The sequence below is a fragment of the Corvus kubaryi genome, unplaced genomic scaffold, assembly GCF_017639235.1.
Source record: "Corvus kubaryi isolate FWS band 111438036 unplaced genomic scaffold, C.kubaryi_AGA036_p1.0 66, whole genome shotgun sequence".
NCBI lineage: Eukaryota > Metazoa > Chordata > Aves > Passeriformes > Corvidae > Corvus > Corvus kubaryi.
Genome location: NW_024582054.1, coordinates 16,349,370 through 16,364,320, shown reverse-complemented (window position 1 = coordinate 16,364,320; position 14,951 = coordinate 16,349,370). Strand labels below are relative to the sequence as shown.

General features: G+C 36.1%; 1 protein-coding gene across 1 annotated transcript in view; it reads left to right on the top strand.

The window, feature by feature from the left end:
* The window catches only part of CEP128 (centrosomal protein 128), a 115,562-nt gene that overhangs the window by 71,830 nt on the left and 28,781 nt on the right, over positions 1-14,951 (top strand). The window contains exons 20-21 of the mRNA XM_042047474.1: positions 5,992-6,041; positions 8,703-8,726. Of these exons, the coding sequence (XP_041903408.1) occupies positions 5,992-6,041; positions 8,703-8,726 (74 nt within the window). The remainder of the gene's footprint in view (positions 1-5,991; positions 6,042-8,702; positions 8,727-14,951) is intronic.

The following is a 14,951-nucleotide window of genomic DNA, read 5'->3' as shown; positions in this document are numbered from 1 at the left end:
AAGTTAGATATAAACTGCATGATTTTAGGGCTAACCCAGTAATGTATCACTCATTCCTAGAAGTCTTGTAAAAGTCATGAATATGACTTGAATAGAAATTCTCTGAGAAGATTAAGTTGCACTTCTCTGTTGTCCCTCACAGCCCCCAAATGATTACATTTCCTTTCTATAAGCTATCCTTTTTTTTTCCCCAATAGTAATTATCTTCTTTGCAAATAAAGAAGTATAGACCAGTCCAGACTGGAGATGCAAATGTTTAAAAGTTTTGCCTCAGTACATCAGACCTACCTAAGCCTCAGGGAATAGAAAGAAAAGAGTATGTTCCGTTTCCTGTATGGTAGTTAAGTCTTTTAGGGAATCTGAACAGTGAACTGTTTCTATCTCTATTAGCTTCTGACACCTATCTTCTATTTCTTTTTCTGTTATGATTAGGGGTGCTGCTTCAGGTTAAGGTAAGCAAATGCATTACTGTAGCTTCAAGAATCTGCTTTGAATTTACACAGTAAAAATACAAGTGTATACCTAAAAGATATAAAAAGAATGAATGAATTAAAAAAAACTTACAAGTTTTGTGTAAGGTATATTCTTTTGAAGTCTTGACTGTGTTACTTGCTAACAACTACAGTAGCTAATAAATTGCTAGCAGCTAAAGAGGCAAAGAATATTGCAAAAGGGAATCCCTTTTTTAAAATGGTATTCTTTTAAGTCTGGAGCTCTTTTTAAATGTGGGTGAGAAAGCTATTGATTTAGATACAGATGAATAGCTGTTCTGGTCTTGGTGATCATGAATACTGCATTGCTTGCAGTGGTGGAAACAGAACTAAAATCTTTAAAGACAGTGGAATGTGCTCAATGTTAATATAACAGTTTGCTAATGGACTAGAAAGCTCTAATCAGTATTAAAAATCACTTGCAACCTATGGGTTTTTTTATTTTTTTTTTAAATCTTGCTTGGGATTACGTAAACACATTTTGAAATACTAATAATTTATGGGCCTTGTTCCACACTAGCAAAAATTAATGTACTAAGAAATACCTATTTCACTAAAGCTCTTTTAAGATCATAATAATATGGTTATGTAGAAATTCCTTTAATGGCTTGCATGTGTGGCAAGTCATGTTTCAATTAAAATAGTGTGAAGCATGTGACAGTACTGTTTCACATCTCAGTTGTTTTAGTGCCAGGGTGATTTGTGGTGTCTGGCCTGACAGTACAAAGGTTCAGCCTCATTGAAACATCCTTTACTACTGAGTGTTTCTAGACTGCAACAGTTGTCACAGTACTATGAAGCCATTCATCACAACCTAACACTGGTACAGGGAAAAACTGCAGTTGTTCTGCCTCTACTAGCCATGAATATATGTATCTATATCTATCTATCTATATCTCTATCTTGTGAAACACTTTGGTTAAACTGGTTCGGCTAGAAACATCTTGATTCACCCCCAAAATAGGGCCTTCATGTCAGATTCATTGTGCGAAGGGAAGAACTTGTAAGTGGTATAATACGTGGTTAAACTTGGCTGTGTAGATGTGAGCAAGGTAAGTAATTTCTAGCTGAGAGAAACTGGTTTACTCAGCTGCTTGAAAATTCCTTCATACTTGATGGAAACCTACTTGGCTGCCTTGCGCAGCTACAGGAATGCTGCATTATCTGTTCAGCAGTTTTGTGGGAGACATATCCAAACAGTGACTGAAAGCTGTGGGATGCGTATTTGAAGTGAGAATAATGGGAAATACTTGAAATAAAAAAACCCTACAATTTTATGATCAAAGCAAATTTAAAGGTAATATTATCAGGGTGTCTAACTAAGTGATTTCTCAAGAGTTTGGTATACACTTACGTAACTTAAAACCTCAATATCTAGGGTTACAAACTTTGGGAAATCCAAAATAGTTTTGCTAGTATATAACTGAAAGCCTTGATTTGTGTTTTGGAGAAGAGCTTTTCTTAGCTTGATGATGCAAAAATTATGCTGACAATTTTTTCCAAACTGCCCTTCTTTTCTGGTAATAACCTATATTTCTTGCTTTAATGCCACATAGTAGCTGTATTTTTTGTGCTGTGTGAGTTGTTCTGTATTTCCCTGTGTGATATGCAACTGCTTCAGAGCGGTGAGAGTATTGAGTCAAATCTACCATCAGCCTGCAGATATCTAGGATAGTTTACAGCATTTTACCTATGAATGCAAGTCTGAATTGTAGTGTGAGTGTCAACTTCAGAGTACTCTGAATCACATTTTAGGATTTTTTCACTGTATGAGTAGATCTCAGTGACTGTAAAAATTGATTCTGTGTACACTTCCGTATTTGTGCAATCCCCTTGGCTGGAACAAGGTGAACGTAAAAATGTGGTATTGGTCCAATTTGTAGACTTTTCTCTGGCATGTCAGTCTTCTCTGAGATTGTGAAGAGGAATGTTGTCTATCATTATCTTCAGTTTCTTAAAATGGGAGGTCATGCAGTGTTTGAAATCAAGAAGTTGCTGCTCCAGTTAATACAAAGTCAATGTCCTGTTTCCCACCTTTGTTGCACCCAGCACAGAGATAAAGGAGTTGAACATTTTAGTTGATGAAGGAGTTTTAACATTCTAGGTAGGTATTGGCGTATTAATGGATCAGCTAGTAAAAATAAGATAGTACTGTTGCATTTTATTCATTTCAGTCAGTAAATACCTGCTCCTCAATTTATTTTCTGATACTTCTCACCAGCAGTAAAAATTACATCTGGGGTGTTTGTGTGAAAAAAATCTGTTCAAATAACTGCATACCCTTTTTTCCTCACTTATCTGTGTGGTATGATGGAATATATAACTTTCATCTCCAGGTTAGTATTTGCATTATTTTGCAGCGTACTGTGGTGGTTCAGTGTCAGGCAAACTGCAAGAGATAATGATTCTGGCAGGATGTTTTAAATCATAAGCTGTATTTTTCCTGTAAGTTTCATTAGTCAAATCTAAGTCACTGTAGTGTAACTTCAAGGACACTCAATGTTTATAACTCAGTGAGATATAATCTTTAAATGATTTGGGATTTAAGCACTGTAAATAAATTGTTTTTGTATAACTGCCCAAAACTATGATCCCTAATTTTGCAGACAGTATCCTGAGCTTGTTGATTTTGAGCAGTTTTAAATACCTGAAATATATCTGATTTTTAATAGTTTTAGCTTATAGTTCCTTATTGGGTTGCAAGCTTCAATATTTAGCTAGAAATAAAAAGTAATAATGAATATCATTATTTCTAGATCTCATTTATCTTGTTGTCTTTTTCCATGTATTATTCATCTTTTGAGAAGAGCCATCAATGCCTAAAGGTGCCTTTTTCAATAATGCTATTTCTTCTAGTAAATTTATAAATGGATGTGGTCTGTGCCCCGTGAGACTAATGATGCATTGCTTTGAAAAAACCCCAAGTACCCTGTGGTTACATTAGGCCTCGAAAGAAGATGATAGCAGGATTGTTGTAGCAACCCATGCCACTGTGCAACTTCCTTTACGAACAAAATTCTAATTGGAGAAACTCAGAGGCTGTTCATAGGATGGATGAAAGGAGCCTCCACTAGGGCCAGTGACCTAGTCTGTTGCAGACACAATGCATTCTCTTTCTTAAATTTATTGCAACATTATTTTCTGGCACATGACATAAAACATATTTAAGTTTGCACAAGAACTTAAATATGGGAAGTGTTGTACAAATGATAAAACAAATCAACAGAGCTTTTCAGATCAAATATGCAAAGTTATTCTATCTTTGTAAATGTCCAGAAGAATGATATAATATGCTATATATGGCTTTTTTGTAGCTGTTTAATATATATTGCTTTAATTTTAATTTTTTTTTACTTTAGCTTCGGAGAAAACATGTCATTATTTTAGATAGAATACTAAATGGAATCATCAGTTGAAATGCAGAACTTGATTTTTAAATACATGTTCATAAAGAATGGCTCTGTGCAGGTGTATATTTTGTCAGTTAAATAACACCTGCCTGCCCTTCAATACCTGCCTGCCCTTCCAGGGACAGAGTTTTATGAAGCGTCCTGCGGGACAGCTGATGTAGCCAGGCGAACAATAAAGTAAATGGATTCTAGATAACCCTAATTTGAGATGCAGAACTTTCAAATCTAGAGACTGTTGGCAGAAATTAGTTCAACTTACTTTACATTTGTAGAAGATCTTTGAAAGGAACCTTGTAATAGCAACCTTTTCACTTAGAACAATCATGTCTGTACAATAGAATCTTAGTTACTACATTAGAATGAAAATAAAGCAAAGTCAAGTACACTAATTTAGGGGTTTTGGTCAGATGGAACATGGGGATGAATTTTTCGTTTCCCACCCTTTTTTCATAGACTTATTCCTCACTCCTAAATTTTTTTAAAGCTAGTATTACACTACAAATGTTTATCAACTTACATATAATACTGGAATATACCCAAGGAAAACATACAGGGCAGCTACTTTCCAACCCAAAATTCTTGTACTAATGTTGATGGCAGCACATTTGGCTACAGTAATTTGTATGTCAGTTGAATCATTGGACTGAAAAGCATACCATCCAGAAAAACATAAATGCACCAAAACAAAGTGAAGAAACGGTAATTTTAGTAATTTTAAGAAAGGATTTGGAAAAAGTTGCATAGAAGCTATGAAGAAAGAATAGCAAGTCAATCTCTCAGCTTGTGAAAGAATTGACTAAAGTTTTTTGCATGTTATCTACATCCCTTTTAAAGGGCTGGTGCTTGAAAATAAGTCTCAATCTACATGCAGTCAGAAATTAATAATCTATGAAAAAAGAGGGTTGGGGTGCTCATGGGGAGGCTTCATAACAAGAGAAGGAGATAGAAAAGTAAAAGATTAGCGATATAAAGGAAAGATGACAAATTAATATCAGTAGAATATTTTATGTAGCTACTATTGTAAATCATTGATGCTTATCTTTATGACTATGTTAAGTATCAGTGAACTTTGTTTTTTAAGGAAGTAAACACAGGTACTTTCAATTAGCTGTTCTGTCCTTGGATACTGAGGGAATTGACAGTCAGAATTCAGTCCTGATGTTGTCAAGGCAGTTTCATAATCTTGTAACTCTCCTATTTGCTAGCAAACTGGAGCATATCTGAATTCAAAGTCAGTCTCTGGCTTAGATAAAGCAATACTCTTCTCATGCAAAACTCCTGAGTGAACTTCTGATAGTTAAAATAGTAATAAGCCTGCAGCATGGTTTTTTGTTTTTCCTGCTCTTTATAAGGTTATAACTTTAAGGTTTCCCAGAATTCTAAATATGTTGCAATTTATCAAAAACATAATTTTAATCATAAAACTATGTGAATGAAATAAGAGAAAAGCAACTCGCAACATATGCCACAGAATTCCAACAAAATTAATTTCTAATGTGAAATGTTACATATGTGCATATATGTGCCAATGTCTATAATTGTCACATGTGACAATATGAGATACTAGGATTTTATGTTATAAAGACTATAAGAAACTTTTCTAATATTTTGTCACAGTGAATTATTTTCCTTAGCAAATTTGTTCCATTTTAGTGAGAGGAGGTAATTATTGTCAGTCAAAATAGTCTGCAGTATTCTACAGTAACTTTTCATATATAATTGTGTAGCTTTGACAGTCTGTTTTAGTCAATCTTTAGAAAGAATCTCTTTGATTTTTTCATTCGGTTCTAAAAATACACCAGAAGATTGATTTCAGTATAGAAAAGTTTGTCTGTGAATCTGAAAGCCTTTTTTCCCCCCACCAGTCAAATTGTCTCTCTGTTTTCTTGTGGCTGTTTTTTAGTCACCTCAACAGCCCATGCTTGGAAACAGTCATATTACTGACACATTTCATCTATTATTTAATCAGCTGAAAAGGGGTGTTGTGAAAGCTGTAAAATAAAAACTCAATGACTATTTTACATGGTGCTTTTTCTATCAGGCCATGAGACAGAAAGTTGAATTTGCAAGTTCTATTTTTCATTTTGCAGAGCTACTAGAGAAGACACACAGAAGAGAGGAAGAAATGGGAGCTCTCCAGGTATATTTTCTGCTCAATTAACTAGCTACATTTTTTGTTAAATTTCTTAAAATTACCAAATTGTATTGCAGCATTATGATTTTCTGAACTGCCTTGTAGCTTGAATTCAGATTTGGAAGTATATGCAGACAAGTAAGACCCAACAGCTAGTAATACTGCTGAGTTTCTTCACTGGCTGGGTTAAATTCTCCGGGCTGCATTACTTTCTTTTGTGAAAGTAAAGTATTCTAAGTAAGTATTTAAAGCCTCAGAAGTACTAAATGTTCATAATCACCTTTCTGAGGAAGAATGGACCTGTCAATATTTGCTAGGACCTGATAGAATATTATAAATCCTTCTAGCAGTAAGACTGTTTGTGCTAAGAACTTTCAAGTCAGATTTACCCTAAGCTCGGCTTTGGAATAGTATTTAAGCCTTACAGTCAAATAAAACATACTCCTTTCAAATGGAAATGGCTAAGAAAGCAAAAACAGGCTTGAATGTCTGAATTGTGAGGCTCAGGAGGCTATGAGGGAGGGTAATGTGTGTATTCTTCAGAATACAGAGAGAAAAAAAGAAATTTTTAACAACAAATTGCTGCAATTCCCAATATGAATATAAAAAAAAAGTTTACATACAATATGGAGGTTATCAATGAGTCAGCATTCTGTAAGTGTACTGAAAGCAGGGCATTTGTGAGGGAACTGATGAAGAGAATGCTCATAAGGAAAATGAAATTATGTATTGATCTGAGTTTTGACCATAGGAGTTTGTTTGAAGATAAGCCTTCTCATATAATAAATAGAAGGCATTTTGAGGGCTAGAAGTATCAAAGAAGTTAGAGTACAAACAGTTTGCTCCAGTAAGAAAAGACAACTTGCAAGACCCAAAAGTTACACAACACACCAATCCAGCTGTTTCCTGTTCAAACAAAAATCTTGGCCTGGCTTTCTGGCAGCTCAAGTTCAACAAGGCTGGGAGCTTGTCTGCGCAAGCAGTTTACACAGGTGCATATCTAGTTACATCAATGTAAAAAGATCTCCTTTCATGTGAAGCAGTTCTGCATCTGCTTTCATGTGAAGCTTTATGGTTGACAAATTGTTCTAATGATATTACTTCTGACTGAATGAGGAGTAATTTTAGACTGCAGGAAGTTGCATCATAGTAGTGTCTTGTATGGCTATATGTGCCTGCCTGACTGTCATGTTCCTGATTAAATTGCTTTATTCCTTTCCCTAACTGGCAGTTCTGGTTGAGTGTGTGAATTGTAGTGAATTGAAGTGCTCTGTAGTGCTGTTTTTATATTCAAATGCTTGATGTGGTTTTTTCTTCCTTCAGATATCTGTGCTTTCACAGTCAAGTAGTGTATAAATTATCTATGGTAAATTTCCTAATGCATTAGATGCTAGTCTTCAGAAAATTGTTTGGTGAGATTGTAAGAGTTTATTATATTTTTAGAATTTGGTAACTATACCATGCACTTTATTTAACGCATGAGTCATTTTGAAAACACTATTTATTCTATCACTGGAACTGTTCTACTCACTCTAAGACCTTTTTTTTCAAAGTAGTCCTCTTTAACTGAAAAAAATTATATCTGAATTGTTGTTCATTATCACCAAAAATGTATGAGATCTGTAAATACCATCTTTTTTATGGTAATGAGTGTGTGTTTTGTTTCAGAATTTTTAAAAATGAGTGTTTGCCACTGCAATTTTGTGGAGGAACAAACATCTCAGAATAAAAATTTCTGAGTTTTTAGCATATTTTTTGTCATAAGTTTGTTCTGGTGTACAAAAAAATACTCTGTATCTCAGACCTGCTTCTGAGAAGGAATAAAGACTTTAGCATGTGATATACTACCTTTCTTGAGAAAAATTTGAGTAATATTTGAGTATGGTAAGAGGTCCTGTAATGTCTTAATGGTTACGTACTTTTAATGTGGGCTCATCTAAACACTTGAATATGTTTTGTCAGATTACTTAAAATACCATACCTAGTCAGGATATAGTACCAGAGTACAGTATCTTGATTTTAATAGCTTCATATTTTTCTTAAAAATACTTTGCAATGGGAGAAGAATATTAAAATATATGCAATAAATTAGCTAATTCTGGGTTCTCTGTATTTTGTGCTGGATTAAAACTGACACAAGTTTGTTTCATTTGTTTGACTAATGTCATCCTGTTATTAATAAAACATTATTCAGAGCTATTTCTGGATGAAAGAATAATGATATGGAATTTACTTTTTAGTTTTCTAAGGAAATGTGTAAAAGAAAACTAAGCCTGATGCTAAGATGACGTGAATTCCAAAACATGCTAGATTTACAGTCTGAGATGATCAAAAAAAGAAATCATTCTTTGGGATACGTAAGAGTAAAATAAACAATACTGAAAACCTAATATACTAATTGAAAAAATGTATTGTGGAGTAATTTTTTTCAAATCCCTTCTTACCTTGTTTCTGGGTGGTTTCTTCTTTTTGGGACAAACTACTCAATGGAGTAGTATAGAAAGGTTAGACATCCAATAAGTACAACGGTTCCTATTCAGTGAGATTTTTACAAAAAACTGTACGTGTGACCACCAAACACCCAAAATGAATCCTATTTACCATTCTTTGACTTACACTGTGTTTATATTCCTTGCTTTCTAATGGCATCTTCTATTTCATTTTTAGGAACGTATTATGGCCTTAGAAATGGTAAGTTTCTTAAATTAATTTCCTAACCTACCACAATGACATTGCTGATAATTTGTCTAAATTATGAAAATTTTTTTTTTTTTTTTTTTAATGATTGCAGTTCTGGGTTTTTAACTGTCATTTTACTTTTAAGAGAAGATGTGATAATTTTGAACTGCACCTCTCTGTGTAGATTTTTACTACAGTACTTGTGTACTCATTACATGAAATACAGTGTATTTCAGTGTTGTAATTTTTCTGTACAGTTCAGTCCTCATCCCATCCCTGGGAAGAGAAATGTTGTTGATTTTATCCCTACCAATGATGCTGTTTTTCTAACATTTCTAGTGGTTGAGGTCCATGGGATAGATCTAATATTTCAGTGACTGCTCTGTGTGCTTAGTTGTTTGGTCTGGGAGGTGCAGACAGAATCAGTTCGTCTGCCCATATCAACGCTGCCACTAAAAGCGTAAAGGAATGTAATTTTAGTCTTTAATTAATATAATTTGATACTAAGTTGGAAGAACAAAACTTCATGCCTGTACATGCCATGAATGCGTTATCCAGATGTCCCAAGCTAGTTTGTCCATCAGGTGGAATAGCTGGAATGAGTTTCTTGCCCCATAATTTTGCCCCATAATTTTGGAACCATGCTTCTTTCTTCTCATGTAGGAATGTCCAATAAGACATCACAAATTGTTTGTATCAGGTCCTTAGTTTCTTTTCATGAGAAATCCAGAAAATTTCATCTAAAGAAACCACTACTGAGATGAAATCAATGCTGCAAATATAAATTTTTAAAATTTATTTGTGCAAATTATTATTTTATTCTTTTTGATAGTCTCTGCATCTCTGAAAACAATTTCTGATTTCAAAAATATATTTAAAATGTATTCAATATGTTAGAAAAAGCTTTCATTCAGTCATGAAAGGCCCTTTGGAAATCAGACTGCTGTGCTGCAGCACCTGCCTTGTGGAAGAAGAAAGCTAATGCTGACATTCAGTGTCCTGGCACTTCGTGTGGTGCTGTGTGATTGTCAGGTGTTGACAGGACATTAATTCTGATCACAACCTTCTCTTACTCATGGTTTGCTTACATGGCAACCAGTCAGGCGTGTATCCATTGCCATCCATTTCTCATGAACCATGAGTTTAACTGCCTGCAAGTTTGCACTGTCCGTGCCATAATTATGCCTCCCCTGATGGGGGAGAGTTTTTAAAGTCTGCCAGGAGTCCAAGAGACGAACGGGACCTTCAGCCTTCTTTGCTTTCAGATGGTTGTTTATTAAGTCTTATCAGAGAAATAGAGCTACCAACATGATCCAGACATAGCACAGAGCAGAGAATGCAGGAGAATGCCAAATTATCAAGATTACACAGTCTTTTACAGGTAAATCACCCAATGAAAACTTAAAACGAAAGATATTTTCACTTTTCCACCAATGTTCAATAAATCACTTTGTCACGTAGACAGGAACTGCGGAATTCTTTATCCAATCATCCCAAACTACTTCTACTGCAGAATATGGAGTAGTAGTAGAAGAAGAAGAAGGTCTGGAGAACAACAATCCTCAATTTTGAAGTTTTTTGCTTTTATCTATTTACTATATTAACAAACCCAAATCCTCTAAATTTTTCACCCTGTGACAATCTTACATAATACTCTAATTCACACCAGTGTAGATTCTAATTCTTCCCAGAGGGTAGGCAATTTTCTCCATGGACGAAGGTCAAAAACAGTGTTGTCCAAGGGGATAGAACCCTTCAAAACAGGCAAAGAAATATTCTCTGCACTCTGGGTTCCTACATCTCCCCCTCCTGTTTGAACCAAAACCACTTCCTTGACAGGTTGGTCTGTGGCTCGTCTAGCACAGTGGAGTATACAAGGCACAAATACTAAAAGAATTACAACAACAGTTAAAACATACAAACCTATCTTCAAAATTTTTCTCCATAAGGGTGTAAGGTCAAACCAATTGAACAAATCGTTCAACAGTGATCCGCTTTCTTCTCCAAGTTTAGCTATTCCATCCTCTAATTGCCGTATACTTCCATGGATGGATTCCGAATGATCTGACAAATTCATACAGCACATACCTTCAAATTCTTCACATCCATGTCCATGCACTAATAGAAGATAATCAATTGCTGCTCTGTTTTGCAGAGTTGCTTGTCTCACACTCTGAACATCAGTTAACATATCGCTCAGTGCGAGACAGACAGCACGAGAGTTCTTACTTAGCCAACAGCCCAATTCATCCAATTGTCTTAAGGCTGCTCCTGCAGCAGCACCAGGTAAAAGAAGAGCTGCAGTAAGCCTTTGTCCAAAATTCCAAGCTGCAAATTTGTCATTACAATCAGACTTATATTGCTCAACAAATCTTTTCTCCCTACGCTTATGTTCTTCTATCATTTCTGCGTTAAGCGTTAGCAAGGAAAGCTTCCCAAAACTGCATGGACTGCCCTTGACATTTGAGCGGATTGCAGGCCAAATTCTGTCCCCACAAATGAGAAACATCCCTTGTGGTAATTGTAATGGAGCCTGGTTGGATGGTGTGTTCATCTTTACTGTTGAATTGCACCAAGATGTTGCATTTCTATATATTTTGTAATTTGGAGTAACATCTGTTGCTTTGACTTTATTTTGTTTCAACCCTGGAGAACTGAATATTACACAAAACTCCATCTTTATTGAACCAAGAATTTCCAGTTCCTGAGGTTCATAAGGAGCCTTGGGAAGGGATTTGGTCCCAACATCCCAACTTTCCATTGGATTCGAACCGAATTGTGAAAGTTTTGGATGAACATGTTTGGAAGGTAGCCATTTCTCTGCTGTCAACCAAACATGTTGAGAATGGATTCTTTGGTCTTCAGTGAGTGAGACAAATGGTGTCTAGGCCTGATGCATTGGCCAGAGTCTCCCAGACATTTTCTTTTGGTTGTTTCACTGGGAAAGCTGCATTGCTTAAGGCAATCAGTGAGATGATAAGGCACAAGTGTAATACCTGATTGAGCTTCATGTTCAACAGCTTTATCTCACAGGAATCTCTGATCTGCAACACAGCTTGTACCACACTCTTACATACAAAATTTATACCATTAACTTTCCCGCACTTTTGCATAAGACTCGGTCCACAGTTCTTGCACAGAAAGATAACTGATGTCTGTGGCATCAACAACAGTATTGACACTGATTCATGTCTCCGTGCTCGCCTCCTTGACAAAGGTCAAAAACAGTGTTGTCCAGGGGGGTAGAACCCTTCAAAACAGGCAGAGAAATATTCTCTGCACTCTGGGTTCCTACACAAGTTCCTTGTCCTTTCTGCTCCCAGAGCTATTTTGACACAGGCAGAGGGTAGTTGCTTGCAAATACTACAGTGTCCTGCAAATTCAGTCTGTGTTTTGTGACAAATATTTATTTTTATTTTTTCTGTAGCTTTTCTCCCTTTTATACTTCCAATGTCTCCTACTTTATAAAGGAAGATTTGTAAGTTATTGTTCTGATAGAAGAAAAGGAGAACCTATTTATCATACTATCCCACTGTCCTCCCTTTCTCTACAATCGACTCATTTCTAACTCCTGCACTTGCCAATAAAATTGTTGTAGTAGCCATGTGATGAACTTGCCAACTTAGATAATAAAAAAAAAGTTGGGAAAGGAATGTAACATGAACCTTTCAGGTTCCATTCAGAGCTCTGGGTGAATTAACCTTCCAGGCTTACCTTAATCTAACTCTGTGATTTTGTGAGTTGCTGCAAACAAGGAGGTCCCTTGCCTCTCTCTGAGCCCTGTCAGCTCCTTCTCCTCTCAGCAGTCTGTCTGAGCTGGAAGCTCCATCTCCTGTCTACTGTACCAGACAGTTTCTTGGGTCTTCTATTTCCTTAGCCAACTCCTGTTTCCAGAGGAAAGTGCTGTATTATGAACCTCCTTCAAGATATTACACATGATCTGATCACTCCCTTAAGGAGCCTAAGAGCAAAAAGTACCCATCAGAAGAAGCTTTTGGATATTTTGGCTCTTTTTTTTCAATCAGATCAATTTTCCTGTATGATTCAATAGATAGGTACACTACTTCTTGCTCCAGCAGGTTGTACAGGACAGGAGCAGAAGCTGGAAGGTAAGGAAGAGCAAGGTTAATTAGACAGACTCACTAGTGGATATAAAAGGAGCTGAAGAACCAAGATGTTTTCTGGAATGATCCTTCAACTGTTGAGAAGTTCCAGAGGAGTAACAAGTACAAGCAAAACTGAGGTTTTGAGTATCTAGAGATTATGTGTTTTGTGTGGCTTTTTTATTTTGTTAAATGCTGTTTAATAAAGTGAATTTAATTATTTCGTAGCTATTAACAAGTAAATACCCTGATTACTTTAGTAATCAATTATGTAGTCTGACATTTCAAGAGAATTAATATGATTTATCTTTAAATAAGATGATTTACTTTAATCTTGAGTATAGCTTAGTTGTTACCTACAAGATTTGGCTCTGTATTATTTATAGAGAAAGCTATATGGTTTTTTGAGAAAAAATCTGCATTGTATTCTCAGATGAGGCTACAATGGAAAGTGTATTTATTTCTTGTAAAGAGATCAGGATGCATTTTGTAGGTGCACACTGCTACTATGCCATGCTTGGGATTTTATTGGGTTTCTGTAAACTACATACAGTTCTTTGTGAGCATAGGCTGCAAATCATATTCCTCTGCCTTACTAGTACTAGTCTGACATAAAAGACTGCAAAATTTAGTTTGGAATCAACCACATCCTGAAGTTATTCCAGTGAACATATGCATTCTATATCCTTTGATCAATAAAACAGCTTGTTGCTTTCAGTAGAGAACCCAGAAGTGAGGTTACCATTTTCTTAGAATACTTGGACCAGAGTTTTCTGGACACAGTTCAACTTTTTGTTACAATGTCCGTAAATCTAGGTTGATCCCAGTAATGCTGTAAGTACTCAGCAAAACTGTTATTTAATATGAATTTTCTGTTCAGCATGAACATTTATGCGTTTTGTAGTAACTCATTTTTATGTTCGTGAAAGTAAGGTTTTGAATACCAGTAAAACAAATTTCTGTCTGCATCCATTCAGCAATGTAAAAGCTATTAGATTATTATCCTGTAGTAGCAGGCTCAAATTTGCATCAGTTTTTTGGTTTATCATCCAATTCAAAACAAGAATTGAAAGGATAACAATACTAAATGCATTTTGCAGAGAGATTATGTGACTAACTGACACCATCCATTTTTAGGTGCTTGCTCTCCCTCTCTGTGTTTCTTTCAGTGTGCCTTCCCTCAATAAATAAGTCTTGCTGTTGGCTCTTGAGATTATTTCATGATTTTCATGCTTTCCTTGTATAATTGTTGAGGAAATATTGTTTCAAAGGGTTAATACTTTCTTTTCCCCTTTCTTTGATTCTTTAGTGTCTTGCCAAAAGTACCATTACATCAAAGGCCTTCTGGTCCTCCTGGAACACAGACATTCTTTGATCTTATAAAAATGACCAGGAGAGGAGGAGCAGTTTGAGATCCTCTGTCCTGCCTGCCTCGCCCTTTCCTTTCCTTTCATCGGTGAGCCAGTGTGTCACTTCCCTTCATTGGGCTTCCCGGAGTCCTTCCTCTACTCATTACCACCAAGTAACTTCTGCTTCCTGAGGGTGCTGGCAGCCTGCTGTTTCTTTTCTCCTGATGCTCAGCTTTCTCTTCCCTTCTTCCTTGATGATGTCTTCTCATCCTATGTATCTATTGCTCTTGTTTAATACCCAGCTACTTGTCCATCCTCTGCCCCCTACTATTTGGGTTTTCACTTGTTCTTTGAGGTATTTTTGTAATACAATCATCTTTAGCTTTCTAGCCCTCAGAGTGAAAAAGCATTTCCTGTGTTCAGACGGAACCTCCCATGTTTCAGTTTGTGCCCACTGCTTGTCACTGGGCAGCACTGAAAAGAGCCTGGCTCCCTCTTCTTTATACTCTCCCTTCAGAGAGTATTGTACACAATGATGAGACCTCCCAGAGCCTTCTTTTCTCCACATTAAACAATCCCAGCTTTCTCAGCCTTTCCTCACAAGAGAGATGCTCCTTAAAAAATTTGTTGCCCTTTTCTGGACTGACTCTTGTATGTCTCTCTTGTACTGGAGAACCCAGAACTGGACGCAGCACTCCAAATGTGGGCTGATGAGAGGAGAGGGATCACCTCACTTGACTTGCTGGCAATGTTCCTGGTGCAACCCCTACATTCTCTATCTAAGC